The sequence below is a fragment of the Antennarius striatus genome, chromosome 3 (assembly GCF_040054535.1).
Source record: "Antennarius striatus isolate MH-2024 chromosome 3, ASM4005453v1, whole genome shotgun sequence".
Taxonomy (NCBI): domain Eukaryota; kingdom Metazoa; phylum Chordata; class Actinopteri; order Lophiiformes; family Antennariidae; genus Antennarius; species Antennarius striatus.
In genome coordinates, this window is record NC_090778.1 from 9,803,550 (window position 1) to 9,821,894 (window position 18,345).

Consider the following 18,345-nt stretch of genomic DNA (forward strand, 5'->3'; position numbering starts at 1 on the left):
TGAGTAATCAGTGACTTACGCATACTTTTTTGGAGCTGTGTATTTTTGCACATTAAAGAACGAAACCACCAGATTTCTGTGAGGCAGCTCCATGATTTGTCCGCAGTTGATCAATAGTAGTGTTTTCAGGATCACCATGTTGTACCTGTTGCTGATGGTGCACCTTCACCTTAAGAGATGTTCCCTACCTGTCATATGAAGGTACTGCAATATTCATGACAATTCATAAATCAGCATATAAATCAGCATTCACTACATACACTCCAGACCTCAAGCCGGCATCCCTGAACTGGTGGGCTGCACTGCTATGATGCACATCGCCCCCCAGTGGCCCTCTGAGCATAAATATAAGGACAAAGCCATGTTACGTTACATGTTGACAAAATGTTGCGTAGGAGTGCATTCATGGAATGTTCAATTTCTGTAGCTTAGGAGCATTCACGGCATTAGTCAGCACCAAAAACTCATGGTTTTTACCTAATAGCAGCTGACTGGTGCTGTTCACAGTGTACCAACAGAATGAGATGATTGTGGATGCCCCAGTGTTCATGCAAGTGTATGTCTGGGAATCATGATGTGTATTTATTATTATTATTATTTAAAGGTATATCATTGATGTCTTACAGGTGTAACTCATTTTGATCTTGCTTTTCATTAGAAGAGAATTGGTGAACTGTTATAAGTGTGAGACTACACTCAAAGACATCCAGATGTTGAACGTAACAGACATGATGGAAGGAACAAGAAAACTCTCATTTCCATACTTAACAACTCCTCAGTTAACATAAGTAGTTAACAGGAAATACACTGGGGCCTCTATCACATGGAACACCATTTTAAATTATATGATGGCTACAGAATACAGTAAGTTCAAAATACAAATTACATTTCTTGGTATTACATGCTGTGAAAATTAACACCTATCATGTATGTATCATATACAATATATGTAAACACATATAGCATGTGACTTACAAATAAGAACTGCCGGAGGGAGCCGTTATTGTGGTCGTCGCTAATACCACCATCATCACTTAGCTTATGCCTTATGAGTTATGATAAACGGTACAGAAATCAAGGTACAAAACCTGACGCCCTGAGATGCTCACAGTGAGACGTTAAAGAACAGGATGGGGAGAATGAGTCTTGGAGATGCGCAAACACAGCGGTGCTGCTCGGCAGGGGGTTGTAGCAGAAAGGGGAACTGTGTTTGTTCGCGTCTCCAAACATGACTTGAGGACTACCTGTTTCAGTCGGGCAAAAAACCCAAAAAGAATACAACAGAAGAGTGCCCTCCCATCCATTTAATTTCCAATGTTTTCGTTTAAAAATGAAAAGAGAAAAAAACTTTGATAAAATATTTTTTACTAGTTGTCATTGTTTTTAAAAATGCTCTTTTATATATGAAAAGAGAAATAAAGCGCATTGATGAAACGTTTTTACTAGTTATCATTGCACATCCTTTTCCAGTTTTTATTTTAAGTTTGACTTCAGTTGAAAGGCAGAGTTTGATTGCTCATTGTTCATTGTATTTTGTTATTTTATTGTATTTTGAAGGGTACTACCTTCAATTATTTTGAGTTTATTTCAAATCTCATCTTCATTTTAGTTTTCATTCCTCACACACAAAACAACCAAGAACCTCCAGCCTGTTGCTTCACATGAAGACCTGTATCAAATTGTAACAAGAGACAAACGTAAGTGTTCCATACATTGCTTTTGTCCAACTGTGACAAAATCCACATGACAACATCTAAAGTCCACCATTTAACATGTTTTTATATCCTGTAACTGATCCCCTCAATATAAAAGTTATTTATTGGACATGTTGCAGCAACAACTTTCTCAAAATGGAAACATCGCAGCATCAACTTGACACAGATGTGTCTGTCAGTGTGATGGATCGACTCCTGTAAGTCAGACTGGAGTGCATGTTGATGATTTATAGCAGAGATCAACACGTTTTACTCATGCACACCTTAAAATAGTTGAATTTATTTTCAACATGTTACATTAGGGTGACTTTGTACCAGAACATCTGTCAAGGTGCTACACAGGAACGGCCTTTGATGCGGTATTTAGTAATCACCACTAACATGCACTGTCCATGATCAATAAAGCCTAAACCTTCACTCATTCATTCATTCATTCATTCATTCATTCATTCATTCATTCATTCATTTTCTCAACCCGCATCATCCACTTGCGCAGGTTGCGGGGAGCTGGAGCCTATCCCAGCTTGTCTTAGGGCGTGAGGCGGGGAAACTCCGCCTGACATTCTATACGTACTGTAACAACCCTTCAGTGTCGTGTGTGCGGACAAGGATGACAACTTTTGACTTCTTTGGCAAGATTTATTTAACGCAGTCATAACCATAAGCACTTATGAACTGCCAAACTCCCACTCAAAACTTCCCTTTCACATTCACACATCCCCTCACAAAGTCTCGCGAACCCCACCCCACACCCCGGGGATATCACTCTGCCCCCCCTTATGAAGTCCCTCGTCCCCGAGGGGTCATTAAAAAGTCATCAAACCGTGGAGGCCTCCGTCGTAGTCTCTGTGGCCAGCCTCTCCTTGACACAGGGGCTTGTGTCGGGGAAACAGACGGGCTGTCTGGGGCATCAAGCGAAGGAGGGTCTTGTGAAGTCTGGTCAGCGGGGGGTCCAGAGTCTGTCTGTGAAGCCACCCCCCCTCAAACACAGGAACAGCCCTCCCTAAGTAAGGTGCTAAGTGGTCCCGGTGCAGAACCACACCCCTGCCTGCCCTGTAAATAACCTCACCTACCCTCTCAGTCACTCTGCATGGCCCATCCCAATGACAGTCCAATTTAGGACAGCGCCCCTTCTTCCTCTTTGGGGTATAAACCCAAAACAAGTCCCCAGCCCTGAAATTCTTGCCCCTACTCCTCAGGTCATGGTTTCTTTTCTGTCTCATGCCAGCCTTCCCCAGATGATTTCTGGCAAAAGCATGAGCCTTCTCTATCCTGTCCTGCAGCTTTCTAGCATACTCTGGCCCCGGCGGGGCATCTGCAGCATCTGGTGGCCTCCCAAAGGCCATCTCCGCGGGCATTCTGAGCTCCCTGCCTAGCATTAGCAAAGCAGGGGTGCAGCTCGTCGAGCCCTGGACAGCGGACCGATAAGCCATCAGCGGAAAGGGAATGTGTCTGTCCCAGTCACGCTGATGGTCTGCGATGAGGATAGCTAGCTGCTGCTGTATGGTCAGGTTAAAACGTTCCACCAGACCATCGCTCTGCGGATGTAATGGTGTGGTGCGTGTTTTCTGAACACCTAACCGCTCACATAGGGCTAAGAACACCTTAGCTTCAAAGTTTCTGCCCTGATCGCTGTGAATGGCCTCAGGTGCTCCGAAACAGCTGAACATTCCCTCCGTCAGTGCATCCGCCACAGTTTCTGCCTCTTGGTTAGGCAACGCATAGACTTCAGGCCACTTTGTGAAATAGTTCATTGCACAGAGCACATACTTGTTCCCATTGTCTGTCACGGGGAATGGACCCATTATGTCCACCCCAACCCTCTCCATCGGCGCCCCCGATACCTGCTGCTGTAAAGGAGCATGGGACTGATCAAGAGGCCCCTTGTGCACTGCGCACTCATCACACCACCGGCAGAAGTCTTCGACGTCCCGGCGGTGCTGGCCCCAATAATAACCCTGTCTCAGCCGAAGTGACCCGAGCCAGCGCTCCCATGACAGGCCCCCAGCACCACCTCTCTCAGTGCCTTGGAAACCATAGCGTGCCACTTCTCTTCCCCTGTGGCTGGATCTTTCCATGCCAGCTGCAGTACTCCTTCAGAGAGACGAAGCACCCCAAATGTACTCCACAGGCTTTTTGTAGTAACTGACAGACCTGACACGCCCTCCCATGGTGGCCTCTCACCACTGACCAACGGTCTCACCGGCCTCACGTCTTTGTCATTCTCCTGACTAGCCACCCAGTCTCCATTGTCCACCACCTGCAGCGAACAGCATTTCGCTTCCCCAGCAGCCCACCCACCTTGCAGCTGGCCTTCACTAGCATCTCTTTTGTCACAGTAACTATAACCACTCAGAGCACACAGCTGTCTGGACAGGGCGTCAGCGTTGGCGTTCTGGTCCCCAGGCCTGTGCTCCACAGTAAAGTTGAATGACTGCAGCTCCTCCAGCCAGCGTGTGACCTGGCCCTTGGGTTCTCGGAACGACATGAGCCATTTGAGCGCTGCATGATCAGTCCTGATGGTAAAAGGCACTCCACACAGATAGTATTTGAAGTGCCGGGCCGCCGTCACGACTGCCAAGAGCTCCCGCCTCGTCATACAGTAGCTCCGCTCACTCTTATTAAAGATGCAACTGAAGTAGGCTACCACACATTCCCCCTCAGGGCCCCGTTGAGACAGAACCGCACCCATGCCAACATTGCTAGCATCTGTATCCAACAGGAACGGCATGGTCGGGTCCGGGGGTTTTAGGACCGGGGCCTTCAGAAGGGCCTGCTGGAGAGTGGTGAAAGCCCTCTGGCAATCCACCGACCACTAAAAGGTCTGACCCTTCTGTAGCAATCGAAAAAGAGGTGCACCAATGCACGAAAACCCTCGCACAAACCTCCTATAATAGGAGGCCAGCCAAAGGAAACTCTTGAGCTCCGTTTGATTATTAGGGACTGGCCAGTCCCTAATGCACGCACCTTTTCCTCAAGCGTGCTGATGCCCTCACTGCTCAATTTGTGCCCCAAAAAATCCACCTCTTGCTGCAAAAAATGACATTTGTCCGGGTGCAATAAGGCCAGCCCTTGTGACCCTGCCCAGAACCACCCGCAAAGAGTCTAGTGCAGCCTGAAAACTCTTCCCATGGGCCAGAACATCATCCAAATACACCACGCACTCCTGGCGTGGAACACTCTCTAGCACCCTGTCTATGAGCCTCTCAAATGTCCCAGGGGCATTGCACAACCCGAAACTCAGGACCTTAAACTGCCAGTGCCCCCTGCCTGTGCTGAATGTGGTTTTTGGTCGTGACTCAGGCGTTAAGGGGACCTGCCAGTACCCTCTATGCATGTCGAGTGACGAGAACCAGGCGGACCCAGACACCATGTCTAGTGTCTCATCCACCCGCGGAATGGGGTAACAGTCCTTCCTCATCACCCCATTCAGTGGCCTATAGTCCACACAAAACCTCCACCTGGAGCCCTTTTTCTTTGGGACCATCACTACCGCAGATGACCATGGACTGTCAGAGGCTTCAATGATGCCGGCCTCGAGCGTAACACAAACCCCCTGATCTGCAGCATCCTGCTTCACCAGGGGCAGACGGCGGGGGTGCACTCTGATGGGCCGCGCCTCCCCAGTGTCAATATTGTGCTGCACTAGGTGTGTTAGGCCCACCTCATTGTCGTTAAAGGCAAAGATGTCATTGAATTCCCACAGCAGTTGCCACAGACTCATTTGTTGCTGGTCATCCAGCCCAACAGATACATGGATCATGCATCTCTGCCACCCACGCCTGAAAAGTCACAGCTAGATTTTCCAGTTTGAACACAAAAGTCCCCCTTCCTCTCATAGAGGCTGTCTCCCCAGTCACTGTTTGCAATTTCACCGAGGTCTGTTCTAGGACGGTCCCTACCGGAACGACGTCAGGCCTCACTAAAGTGGCGGTGGACCCTGTGTCCACCAGAGCTGAGCATGACACATTACCCACTAACACGGGTACATGACACAAGTTACCCACCCCCGTCCAGCCTACAGTCACTACAGGGTCAGTCTGAACAGGTAAGTCCATACTCCCCCCACCAACTGATGAAACTAGCTGCTCCCAGTGTGCCGTTACACGAATCCGTGGTAACCGGGCTGCACGGTCCCCTCTCGTTTCCCTGCAGACCACCTGCCGCATTGCAGTCACAGAACAGATGGCCAGGACGCCGGCACCTCCAGCCAATCAGAGGACGACATCCAACGTCATTCCACAGGGCCCAGGCTGCCTGTGTCATCACCGTGTGCATGAGTTCCTCCGCCCACGCTGGTCTCTGGTACGATACCTCAGTCACCGCGGCAGCGGCAACGGGGGGCAAAGCTGATGGTCTCGTGGCGCAGACAGTCCAGTGTTGCGCTCAGTGACACTGGGTGGCTAACCTACACATGGAGGCGCACCTTGTCAGGTCTATGTGCCTGCACGAACCGGTCGCGGATTAGTTCACTCCAAATAGCAGGGGGCATGTTAGCGTATGCGTGCCTGCCCAAGCTCTCGATCTCATAGGCCAGCACATGAAGGGACTCACCAGGCCGTCTGACACGGTGTTTAAACGTACAGCGCACAGAGTCTCTCAAGTTGGGCTCCCCAAACTGTCTCTGTAGCGCCCCCACCAGTGTCGTGTAGTCACGCCTCTCTTCCGGGTCAACCAGCAGCAAGCAGGCCGCAGCATCCTCCGTCAGTGCCATCGCCAGCTGGAGGGGTTTCATCGCATCAGTCCAGCCAGCTACCTCAGCTAAAAGTTCAAACTGTTCCCAGTACGCCTCACAGCTGCCTTTGCCCATGAATCTCAGGGTCTTAGGACCAGTCAATAAACAGCGCAGGTCGCCACCATCTTCATGGACACCCACCTCATGCCGTGCAGGTGCCTGCGTGTCGCGCTGGCCGTGTCCATCTTTGTCGCTCTCTCTCCGCTGACAAACCGCACCTGGCGCCGCCGCCCTTGTCTGCCCGTCTGCCAGCAAGAGGGTCCCTCTCTGACCCCCAACGTCCCTCAGGTGCATGCGCCCCGGGGTGGACAGCCGCCGCAGCTGGCAGCTGCAGTCAGGCATACACACCGTGCAGTCGTCCATCTCCGTCTTCACCTTCACCCGTCCAACACCCTGGGCATCCATAATTAACTTCTAACGGCTCCGGAGCAGGGTTGAAATCTCGAGCTTCTGACACCAGTGTAACAACCCTTCATTGTCGTGCGTGCGGACAAGGATGACAACTTTTGACTTCTTTAGCGAGCTTTATTTAACGCATCCAGCCATAACCATGAACACTCACAAACTGGCAAATTCCCACTCAAAACTTCCCTTTCAAATTCACATGCCCCCTCCCAAAGTCTCGTGAACCCCACAGAACACCGGAGATATCACAGTACCATATATCATTTTCTTACTTAGAGGTAAGCTTGGCTACCTTCTGATTTTAGGGTCAGATTGGGGTTTAGACTTCCACTGCTGAACTGGACATGATCAGATGGGAAAATAGAGTAGTAGTTGCAGGTAAAACACTTTCAGAGATTGCTCCAGACAGAAATTATGTAGTTGAACAGTTTGCACTGTGAAGATAAATCAACTCAAAGTCTTTGTTTCTTATCAAAGTGGAATCTGTGCAATATCTTTGCGTTCTCTTTTGGTTGTCATAGCAGTGGATGCTTTCAACATTTTCATGTTTAACGTTGCCTTGACCCTTTCTTTGGTTGCTCTCTTCTGCACTAACGTTTACACACAGAAACAAAAATGACTTGCAGTGACACAAACACATGCCATCTGCACACAACAGTGTTTCAGCTTCCTTTTTACACAGATGCGCATCACATAAAAGAGCCAGTGACTCTCACCTGAACGCTTGCACAGATATAAACACGCATATAGTCACAACTTCAACTACAGCCTTGTGTTCTTTTCATGAACATATACACACATTGAATTTTGTGTATTTTTGGAGAGGGTAGGTAGATACAAAGTGGTGAGTTCACTACTTACTAATTCTAAACAAAATATCTTTCATTTCCAGTCTGGTATTGTTCAGATTATTCTGACACAATTTATCCGGGTTCACCTGGAGTCACAAATTAATTGAGTTTACTTAATAAATCAACCGGTGACTACAAACCCAGGCATCACTGTTGTCCTACTGAAACAGAACAAACAAACTGCAGGTTGGTTCTGATTGTGATTCGTCTTACTAAATTTGACGTGCTGGATCAGATTTTGCTCTTAAATACACTACATGGAAACAACTTTAAGTAAATCCAATAGAGCGGTTGCCATGCAGCAACGTTCAGATGAAAACGTTTAAAACATCAGATTCCCAGCATTACAAGCAACCAGAGTCCATTACAAGCATGAAATTAGCTTTTCATTCTATCTGCAGTGAGATTTCTGACTTCACGGATAAAGCCAGACAATTTTTATTGTCTGTTAAACCTGGAGGTTTCATCCCGTTAGGAATGTTTTGTATTACAGGTAGTCCTCAACCTACAGACACAATTGAGTTGACATTGCTCATAAACTGAGTTGTTATTGTGTCATTATTTATTACATTTTAATTTATAATCCCCATTTGAAGCCATTTAAATGCCATTACTACTCTGAATATGAAATTACTATTCCCTTAAGACTTACCAGAAACAATTACAGGACATAAAAACAACACATAAAAATACAGTTACAGGTCGCTTTGAGTTAACTTGTTCTGAATGCCAGAAATATTGGACTTGTACAATCGCTAGAAAACCATTAAAAATGCGGTGAAAAGCACATTGTAATGTAAAGCATATTGTAATATTTTGACAACTGACGTAAATGTAGAACTTGTAGACACGGGCTTTATCAGGCTTTATTTATCTCTTTACACCAGAACCCTGAACAGAGACTCCCGCTCATAAATTCTCTCACTCTCATTCTCTTTTTTCAAGTCTCACGAAATTCCCACAGTGTGACACATTATGGTTCCTTTTTTGACAAATCACACCCTAGTGACTATATTCCACAGTTCAGTCCTGATGTGTTGAGGAAATGTGAATGCATCTTTATGTATCTTATACATTATATAAGTATAACTTATGGCGATTTTTTCATAAATACTGACTGAATAAGCATGAGTTATGAATGACTGTATATTTCAGTCTTCACTCTTTTCAGCATCTTTTCCATGGCAACAAACTAAACCTCCAATAGATGGATGTCCTCAAACTTTGCCCCTGTGAAAAGCACTGCTTTGGATTTCTTTGACATTTATGCAGGCATCTTTTCAAATGCTCAGATGGGCCTTGACAGTGCAGTGATGTTAATGTTTCTCTTTGCCCTTAGAAAATCCCATACGGATTCAAACACAAGCTACATACCTCGAATAAAGCTTCACTTAAAGGCCACAGAGAAAAAGATGTAAGACAGAAGAGTTCTGGTAACAGTTATAGGCAGTGTGTGCGAGAATGATGAGTTTACAGCTGACAGAGTAAGAACATAAAAAGAGAAATGTAGAAAGGTTTACTGAAAAAATTGCATGATAAAGAAGTGCAGAGAAGGAGCTGCAGAGAAAAATTAGTAGATACCAAATGAAGGAAATGGGTTTGAGGAAACAAAAGCTTCCATTTTAGATTAAATGATTACAAGCTTTTACACATTATTCATACACTTCAATGTCGCTATGAAAACAACTGCGACATAGGTGTGAAAGAGTTAGAATACATACTTTGTAACACTTTGCCTGTATATTAGCAGGATGACTAAAATGATTTTGATGAATCTTTTGAAGAGACAGTGTAGGCCCAAGAAAATTGTAGCTGCAACTGTACTGTGCTGACTCAAATTTGGCAAACATTCAAAAATCTTTATCTTAAACCTATCATTACCAACTTCTAATAATACCAATGTCACTCCAGACATCGGCGGTAGTTTTTTGGTCAAGGTCCAAATATCATGAGGCAAGTTTGTGCTCTAAATTCTCTTTGGTTGTAGATGTTTTGTTTCCTACTAAAGTTCCTCCTGTGGGACGGAGCTGCTGATGCTCAGTTACAGTTCAGCTGCATTCCGGGAACAAAATAGCACAGTCGGCCTAAATAAACAGCATATGTTACAACAGCTGCAAATTGATTCTCTGGATGATAAAATGAATATCATTCCTAATGCGAGTAAATAAACATAATGTTACAAGGATTCATTTAAAATTATTGTAAATTGAAGCTCAGGACTTCCTTTAAACTATCAAAGGCAATCATACACAGATTATCCAGGATCCCTGATAGGCTCGATCCCAGATCAGGGATTGGGTCGTCGAGCCCCACGCTGTCCACTACCACCCAATCCACACTGCACTCTTCCCCATACAAGTCCCACGGCAGGTGGTGAGTCCACATGTGGGCGGGGAGCTCCCATCAAGGACCGTGATGGGTGACATCACGGTCCTTGAGTAATTTCTCTTCACTGGAGTGTTTGAACTGCTCGTCTGACCCATCGCCAAGGACCTGTTTGTCGCTGGAGACCCTACCAGGAGCATAAAGCCCCCGACAGCACAGCTCCTAGGATTATTTGGGCACTGAAACCTTACTACGATAAATTGGCAGTTCAATGGGAGCAATAGACAATAGACAATGATAATTATTTGTAAGCATTCAGGTAATGATTATCCTGCTGGTTATATGTAATAAAACGCTTTGATAAAAAAACACCAAATTTCACCAAGTTTTGCTGATATATATGAAATGTTAAATCAACGATGTTGACAAACTCATTGTTATTTTTAATGTGCTTCCTAGAGCACAAAGCATTTGCTCCCCGTGACCTGCAGGCCATCTGTTCAATTAAATCATGCTTTAAGGTGGAATTGGAGAAAAGACTTTATATAACAGTCTGTCAATCTAATCTGTGTCCCCCGTGAAGCTGATCAGGTCATTTCATTTCCCAGTACTTACGACGATGATCCTCTCTGACACATTTCTGAGATGATTTTAATACGTGAATCACACAATGTGTTGGGCAGATTGAGATGATGTCTGATGGATTAACAGTCCCATGGCAGTGGATTATGGCTGATGTGTGTGCACATAGGTGATGAAAATAAATCTAAAATGTTTGCTTCATTTAGAGCTCATTTTATGTAATGTGTCATATAAATCATATTCAGAAGAATGGATTTTATTTTAAGAATATTTTCACTCATGTCACATTATTACATAACATCATGCAACACCCAATCTGTTTATTCTGCGTGTTCATTCATGTTACTCTCCCTTTTGGTAATAGCAATCTGTGAATAGCAATCTGATAATCTGTGATCTTTAAATTAAAAAAAAAAAAAAGAATTAATATTTACACAAACACTTGACAAAAAGTGTTGATCAGGGGATACATGAAAAAATATGATTAATGAAGTTTTAGTGGGGTAACACCTTACCTTTATTCAGGCAGAACACAATTCCTGTCTTAGCTACATAAGCCTCAAAGGATGAAGTGCGAAAGGATATCATTATTTAAAGAAAATAAAAGTACAGGATTCTTCACTCTTTCCAAAACAAGAATTGTTGGAATTCTGAAACACATGAATTACCCCACAGTGCAGATAAAAAACAAGTCTTATTTTAAAACCAAGTGAAGTGATTTTTGATCTAACAATCACAGAAGGTGGTAAGCAGCTTCAGGTTTAACTCAACTGAAAAAAGAAAAAAAAATCCCAATAATAATAATAATAACTGTTCTGCTGACGTATATTTCCAGTATCTTGCAGTAAAGTCCAAGAAATCAGCATTTTGTCACTAAGCTTGTCAATGGAGGTTCATTAAGCTGTACCAGTTCACAAAGACATGGCAAAAGCTATTAAACAATCAATCCCAAGGAGAAACTCTCTGTGTGATAGATCATCTCATAATCCCACAGATTTACTTGTGACTCCTGACCTTCAGACTGAAACGTGAGTTTTACAGCACCACAGCTGCTGAGATGCCCCCAGCAGGTACAACCTGTCTGGACTGTTGAACAATTCAATTAAATTCAGTTTTAATAGTGTAGCAACAGATATTAACAAAAGTTAAGAGAGAGAGAGAGAGAGAGAGAGAGAGAGAGAGAGAGAGAGAGAGAGAGAGAGAGAGAGAGAGAGAGAGAGAGAGAGAGAGAGAGAGAGAGAGAGAGAGAGAGAGAGAGAGAGAGAACAAACAAGGTGGCATGGAAGATTCATGCGGTCATGAAGGGTACTGAAAGTTAAGAGTTTTACAGGTCTGTGATAAATTATTATTTACATTTACATTTTAACATTTAATTTCTTTAAGTTATTAATTAATTTGTGTCACAACTGTTACACAATCACTGATAGCAATTATTTAAACTAACCATTTATTGTCGCATACAGTTATACACATTATAATAACTTGGCTGGGCAGCCCTTATAGTGCCCGGGGCACAATTTGGGGCTAAGTGTCTTGCTTAAGGATGCATCGGCATGTAGACTGGGGGGACTGGGGCTTGAACCAGTGACCTTCAAATAAGATCGATCCTCCAAAGTCACAAATGCTGAAGTGGCTTTTGTATAATGGTTAGAATATAATTGTAGTGTTCGTCAGTGGCATAATCCAGCTCCAACTATTCTACTAACACTCTAGAAATAGATCTCACCCCAAAACCCAGCCAATTTACTGAATCTGGGTAATAATAACCAATCAATCAATCAATCAAAAACTCAATTTATTACCGGCATTACACTCAGAAAGACCGACAAACATGAACAAACGTGAACCTGTCTGTTTAACTTGTTTGTGTCAATTCACCACTTGCACAGAGTATGACAAAGAAATCCATCTTTAATTTGGACTTGTAGTGGTATCTAGCTTGGCCAAAGACCCAACTTCCCAAGTTTTATGGAAATGTGTTGAGCAGTTCTGGAGTTATTCTATAATAAAAAATAAAACTGAACAACCACCAGTCAAGGTGAAAACAAAAAAATTAATGGAAATGCCAATTCAAGGCAGAATCACAAGTCACCTTGCTGATTCCATTTGCTTTTTCACTTGTCAGTAGTAGTGCCTACCAACAATTCCAAGTAGTCCCATCTATTGGACTTCAGCATGTCATGTACGTATTTGGTAATTCATCCATTCATATTGAACCTCTGTAAATGAGGAGAGCATGTTGAGAGGCTGGGACCAGCAAATCACTGGCATTAACTTGTAATTAAGAAATTATTCATTCATTATCAAAAGCATAATATATTCCATTCCTGTCATGTAATCTACTAGATACCCAACCACATCTACAAAACAGTCCCATAGCCACCCATTGAAGGCTGCTTAAACTTGTTCTCATAGAACAGTTACTGCACCACGATTTTTTATAATAATGATGATAATAATAATAATATTAGTAATAATAATAATAATGATGATGATGATAATTTAATAATAATAATAGTGAAAATACTCCGAGAGCTGCCACCTGGTGGGGGAGTTTGAGTACCCGAATGATCCCAGGAGCTATGTTGTCAGGGGCTTTATGTTCCTGCTGGGGTCTCCTGTGGCAAGCAGGTCCTGGGTGATGGGCCAGACAAAGAGCAGCACAAAAACCCCTATGATGAGTAAAAAATCAAGGACCGTGACGTCGCCCGGTATGGCGCAACCGGGGCCCCACCCTGGAGTCAAGCCCGGGGTTGGGGCTCATATGCGAGCACCTAGTCGTCGGGCCTCTGCCCACGGGGCCCGGCTGGGCTCAGTCCAAAAGTATGACATGGGCCCAACCTCCGGTGGACTCACCACACGCCGAGGAAACCGTAGGGGATGAGTGCAGTGTTCATTGGGTGGCAGTCGTCAGCATGGGGCTTGACGACCCAATCCCCAGACAAAGAGTCTAGCTCTAGGGACATGGAATGTCACCTCACTGGCGGGAAAGGAGCCAGAGGTTGTGATGAAGGTTGAAAGGTACCGACTAGATATAGCGGGGCTCACCTCCACCCACAGCTTGGGCTCTGGAACCCAAACCCTTGAGAGGGGCTGGACTCTCCACTTTTCTGGTGTTGTCCAAGGTGAGAGGCAGCGGGCTGGTGTGGGCCTGCTTGTGGCCCCACAGCTCAGCCATCATATGTTGGAGTTCACCCCGGTGAACGAGAGGGTCATGTCCCTGCGCCCTCAGTTTGGAGACAGGTGTCTCACTGTTGTTTCGGCCTACGGGCCAAATGGCAGTGCGGAATACGCGGCCTTCCTGGAGTCCCTGGGAGGAGTACTGAATAGTGCTCCGCCTGGGGACTCCATTGTTCTCCTTGGGGACTTCAACGCTCACATGGGCAATGACAGCGAGACCTGGAAAGGGGTGATTGGGATGAACGGCCTCCCCGATCTGAACACGAGTGGTGATCTGTTATTGGACTTCTGTGTCACAGTTTGTCCATAACAAACGCCTTGTTCAACCACAGGGATGTCCATAAGTGCACATGGCACCAGGACACCCTAGGCCGGAGGTTGATGATCTTTGTTGTCAAATGATCAGACCTCCTACCGCGTGTGTTGGACACTCGGGTGAAAAGAGGCTGGGGACATTGAGTCATAGTGGACCATGTTCTCCACCTCCATTGTCGAAGTGGCTGCTCGGAGCTGTGGTCGCAAGGTCTCTGGTGCCTGTCGCGGTGGTAACCCCTGAACCCGGTGGTGGACACCGGAAGTAAAGGATGCCGTAAAGCTCAAGAGGGAGTCCTATCAAATCTTGTTGAATTGTAGGACTCCGGAGGCAGCTGACAGGTACAGAGGACTCCGGAGGCAGCTGACAGGTACAGGCAGGCCAGGAGTACTGCAATTTGAGTAGTCGCGGAGGCAAAAAACTCGGGTCTGGGAAGAGTTCAAGGAGGCCATGGAGGAAGACTATTGTTCAGCCTAAAAGAAATTCTGGCAAACCATTCGGCGCCTCAGGAGGGGAAAGCGGTGCACAGCCAACACTGTTTATAGTAGAGGTGGAGAGGTGCTGACCTCAACTAAGGATATTGTCGGGCGGTGGAAAGAATACTTCGAGGATCTCCTCAATCCCGCTGCCATGTCTTACACAGAGGAAGCAGAGGCTGAGGTCTCAGAGGTGGACTCGTCCATCACCCAAGCTGAAGTCACCTAGGTGGTTGCCAAACTACTCGGTGGCGAAGCACCGGGGATGGGTGAGATTTGCCCTGAGTACCTCAAGTCTTTGAATATGCAGGGACTGTCATGGTTGACACGGCTCTGTAACATCGCATGACAGTCGGAGACAGTACCTGTGGACTGGCAGACTGGGACGGTGGTCCCTCTTTTCAAAAGGGGGGAACGGAGGGTGTGTTCCAACTATAGGGGGATCACACTCCTCAGCCTCCCAGGGAAAGTCTATTCCAGGGTACTGGAGAGGACGATTAGACCTATAGTCAACCGCGGATTCAGGAGGAACAATGCGGTTTTCGTCCCGGTCGTGGAACACTGGACCAGCCCTACACTCTCCATCGAGTGCTCGAGGGTTCATTGGAGTTTGCCCAACTAGTTCACCTGTGTTTCTTGGATCTGGAGTAGGCTCGATCATGTCCCTCATGGTATCTTGTAGGGAGGGCTTCAGGAGTATGGGGTCCGGGACCCTTTGCTGAGGGCTGTCCGGTCCCTGCATGACGGAAGCCAGAGCTCGGTTCGCATTGCCGGCAGTAAGTCAGACCTGTTCCAGGTGCATGTTGGACTCCGGCAGGGCTGCCCTCTATAACCGGTTCTGTTCATGATCTTTATGGATGGAATTTCTAGGCACAGCCAGGATCCGGAGGAAGTCTGGTTTGGGAACCAAAGGATTTCATCTCTGCTTTTTGCAGACGATGTTGTCTTGTTGGCCTCATCAATCCTGGACCTTCAGCGTGCACTGAGACGGTTTGCAGCTGAGTGTGACGCAAGTGGGATGAGGATCAGGACCTAAACCCAAGGCCATGGTTCTCGACCGGAAAAGGGTCTCCCTCTTCAGGTTGGTGGAGAGTCCTTACCCTAACTGGAGAAGTTCAAGTATCTTGGGGTCTTTTTCACGAGTGGCACAGCAGATTGACAAACGGATCGGTGCAGCTTCTAAAGTGATGCGGTCATGAGCTTTGGGTCATGACCAAAAGAACATGATCCCAGATACAAGCGGCTGAAATGTGTTTCCTCCGTACAGTGGCTGGGCGCACCCTTAGAGATAGGGTGAGGAGCTCAGTCACCAGGGAGGAGCTTGGAGTAGAGCCGCTGCTCCTCTGCCTTGAGCGGAGCCAGCTGAGGTGGCTTGGGCATCTGTTCTGGATGCCTCTTGGACGCCGGGCATGTCGAGGAGACCTCGAGGAAGACCTAGGAAACGCTGGAGGGACTATGTCTCTTGGCTGACCTGGGAATGCCTCAGAGCTGGAGGAGGTGTATGGGCATACCTGCTGAGACTGTTGCCCCCGCGACACGACCCCGGATAAGTGGTAGATGATGGATGGATGGATAGATAATAATAATAATAATAATAATAATAATAATAATAATAATAATAATAATAATAATAATAATAATAATAATAATAATACAGTGGGGTGTAAGTGTGTGGCACATTGATCCAAATATTAGGCAAACATTTTAGTGTCTGTCTTTGCACCTTGACTACGGGGTATGTAATCATAATTAAGTATATTTTGTCTGAGTTCATTAGAAATATCACAGAAAATAATCCCAAAATGACAAGTAAACAAGAAAACAAACTCATTATGAGACCGAAAGTAAATCATAATCTGATATTTTGGAAACATTGCAGTGATTTTCTGTATGCGTCAAGATAAAACAATGCATATTAATCCACAGCACTCTGGATAAGCACCTCGTCACACTGTTGCAGCAGCAGCTGTATAAAATATAAAGCCACAGGCATCACTGATAATTCAGTGTTTTACAGCACAGCAACAGTGAAACATATTAATGCACAAAGCGCCTGTTTCCAAAGGGAATACAGGCAGCCCCAAATGTTTTCTTAGAATAAAAACTCGGTTTGCTTTATCAAATTAAACTTTCATACAATGTGATGTTGCACTGGCTATTAAGTGCGTTTAAAGCATCATTACCTCGAACAAAGGTGGGGTGCCCTTGTTGGGAAGTGTGCACCCCAGTAATTCAACCAGGAACTTTGCCATGCTGAGGTGAGGAGCGCTCCCGGATTATTCCAGGAATGTTTGTCTGAGAAGCGGAATCAACAGGAGTTGTTTCTGTAGCGACGTCGTAAACTTCTCTGAGGCGTTCAGGGACCCTGCGCACATCCCTCCTTTCTTCACCATAAGAAACGGACTCGGGGGAGGAGGCAACGAACCGCGGGACAAGATGAGAGGAAGACGGTCAACATCAGGCACAAGCTGCGGACCTGCGATCCCTCAGTTTATCTCCAAAACATCAACTGTCCGTGAATCGGTCAGAGCAGAGTGTAATCTGGGGGGGGGGGGGGGCAGAGGGGAGAGTGAGGGCCAACATACCGTCAGGTGGCTTTCATGGACGGGGTTCTGTTCCCACTCAGATATGAAATGCATGAATGCCATTTTACATTTCTTGTATGTCATAATAATTGTTTGATCCAAGGTTTTTTCTAAATTTCATGTTATGTCATATTGCTGTGAGAACCTGACTGATTAAATAAGATCAATGCAATCAACATTGATCATATTTAATCACTATTATTATTGGCAGTACATTCTGTTGCAATTCAGTGATTTCATTTACACTTTTGATTCATATTTCATATATATTATTTCATATGTATTATTTCATATGTATTATTTCATAGTAGTTTCAGATTTCAGTGTGATGTTGTGAAAATGCTATATTTGAGGTCTGGCTAGGTTTAAGATGAATTAATGCTGAAATATCCTGACACCACATAAAGAGACGTGTGTGTGTGTGTGTGTGTGTGTGTGTGTGTGTGTGTGTGTGTGTGTGTGTGTGTGTGTGTGTGTGTGTGTGTGTGTGTGTGTGTGTGTGTGTGTGTTTACATTTACTGTTAGTTTATGTGTGTGTGTGTGTGTGTGTTTATCAAAGTCAAAGTCAGCTTTATTGTCAAGTGTACCACATATGCACGACATACAGCACAGATGAAATTGCAGTCCTCTCTGACCCACGTTAAACAGACAGTACAACAGGCAGTACAACACAGGCAACACAGGCAGGACAACACAGACAGTACATCAGACAGTACAGCACAAGGTATGAGACGAAACACAAGGGATGGTAAACATCTCTATACACTCTAATCCCGTAGAAAAGTGACGTGTGCGCAGTCCCTGAGTTGACGGGGGAAGATCTGCCTGAACTCCTGTCCAACTGGTCCTAAACCACACTCCTGTCATTGTGTGATATTTCTTTGGTGCACACAGCAGCAGGAGCCTACTTAATGCACACAAGATGTCCTGTGCTTGTCGGTTGTTTGCTTGTGCTTCCTGTAATGACACCACACAGGTGTAATGAGATCCCCTTCACCTTGCATAATGTCTGTAAGGGTCTCACCTGTCAAATATCACTGGCAATACTTTCACCAACAATTTGAAGTACAAGTTAATGCAGCCAATGTTTCCAGTTACATTGAGAGATTATTGGTGCACATCCTCTGCAATGTGTTACTGTTTCTGTTTCTGTTTCCATAACCCTGCAGTAATTGGTG

General features: G+C 45.4%; 1 protein-coding gene across 1 annotated transcript in view; it reads right to left on the minus strand.

Moving 5' to 3' along the window:
• LOC137592619 (ras-GEF domain-containing family member 1B-A-like) overlaps positions 1–17,043 on the minus strand; it is a 35,256-nt gene extending 18,213 nt beyond the window's left edge. Inside the window, exon 1 of the mRNA XM_068310899.1 lies at positions 16,766–17,043. Within this exon, the coding sequence (XP_068167000.1) occupies positions 16,766–16,834 (69 nt within the window). The 5' untranslated portion in view covers positions 16,835–17,043. The remainder of the gene's footprint in view (positions 1–16,765) is intronic.
• Between the last annotated feature and the right edge of the window lie 1,302 nt (positions 17,044–18,345).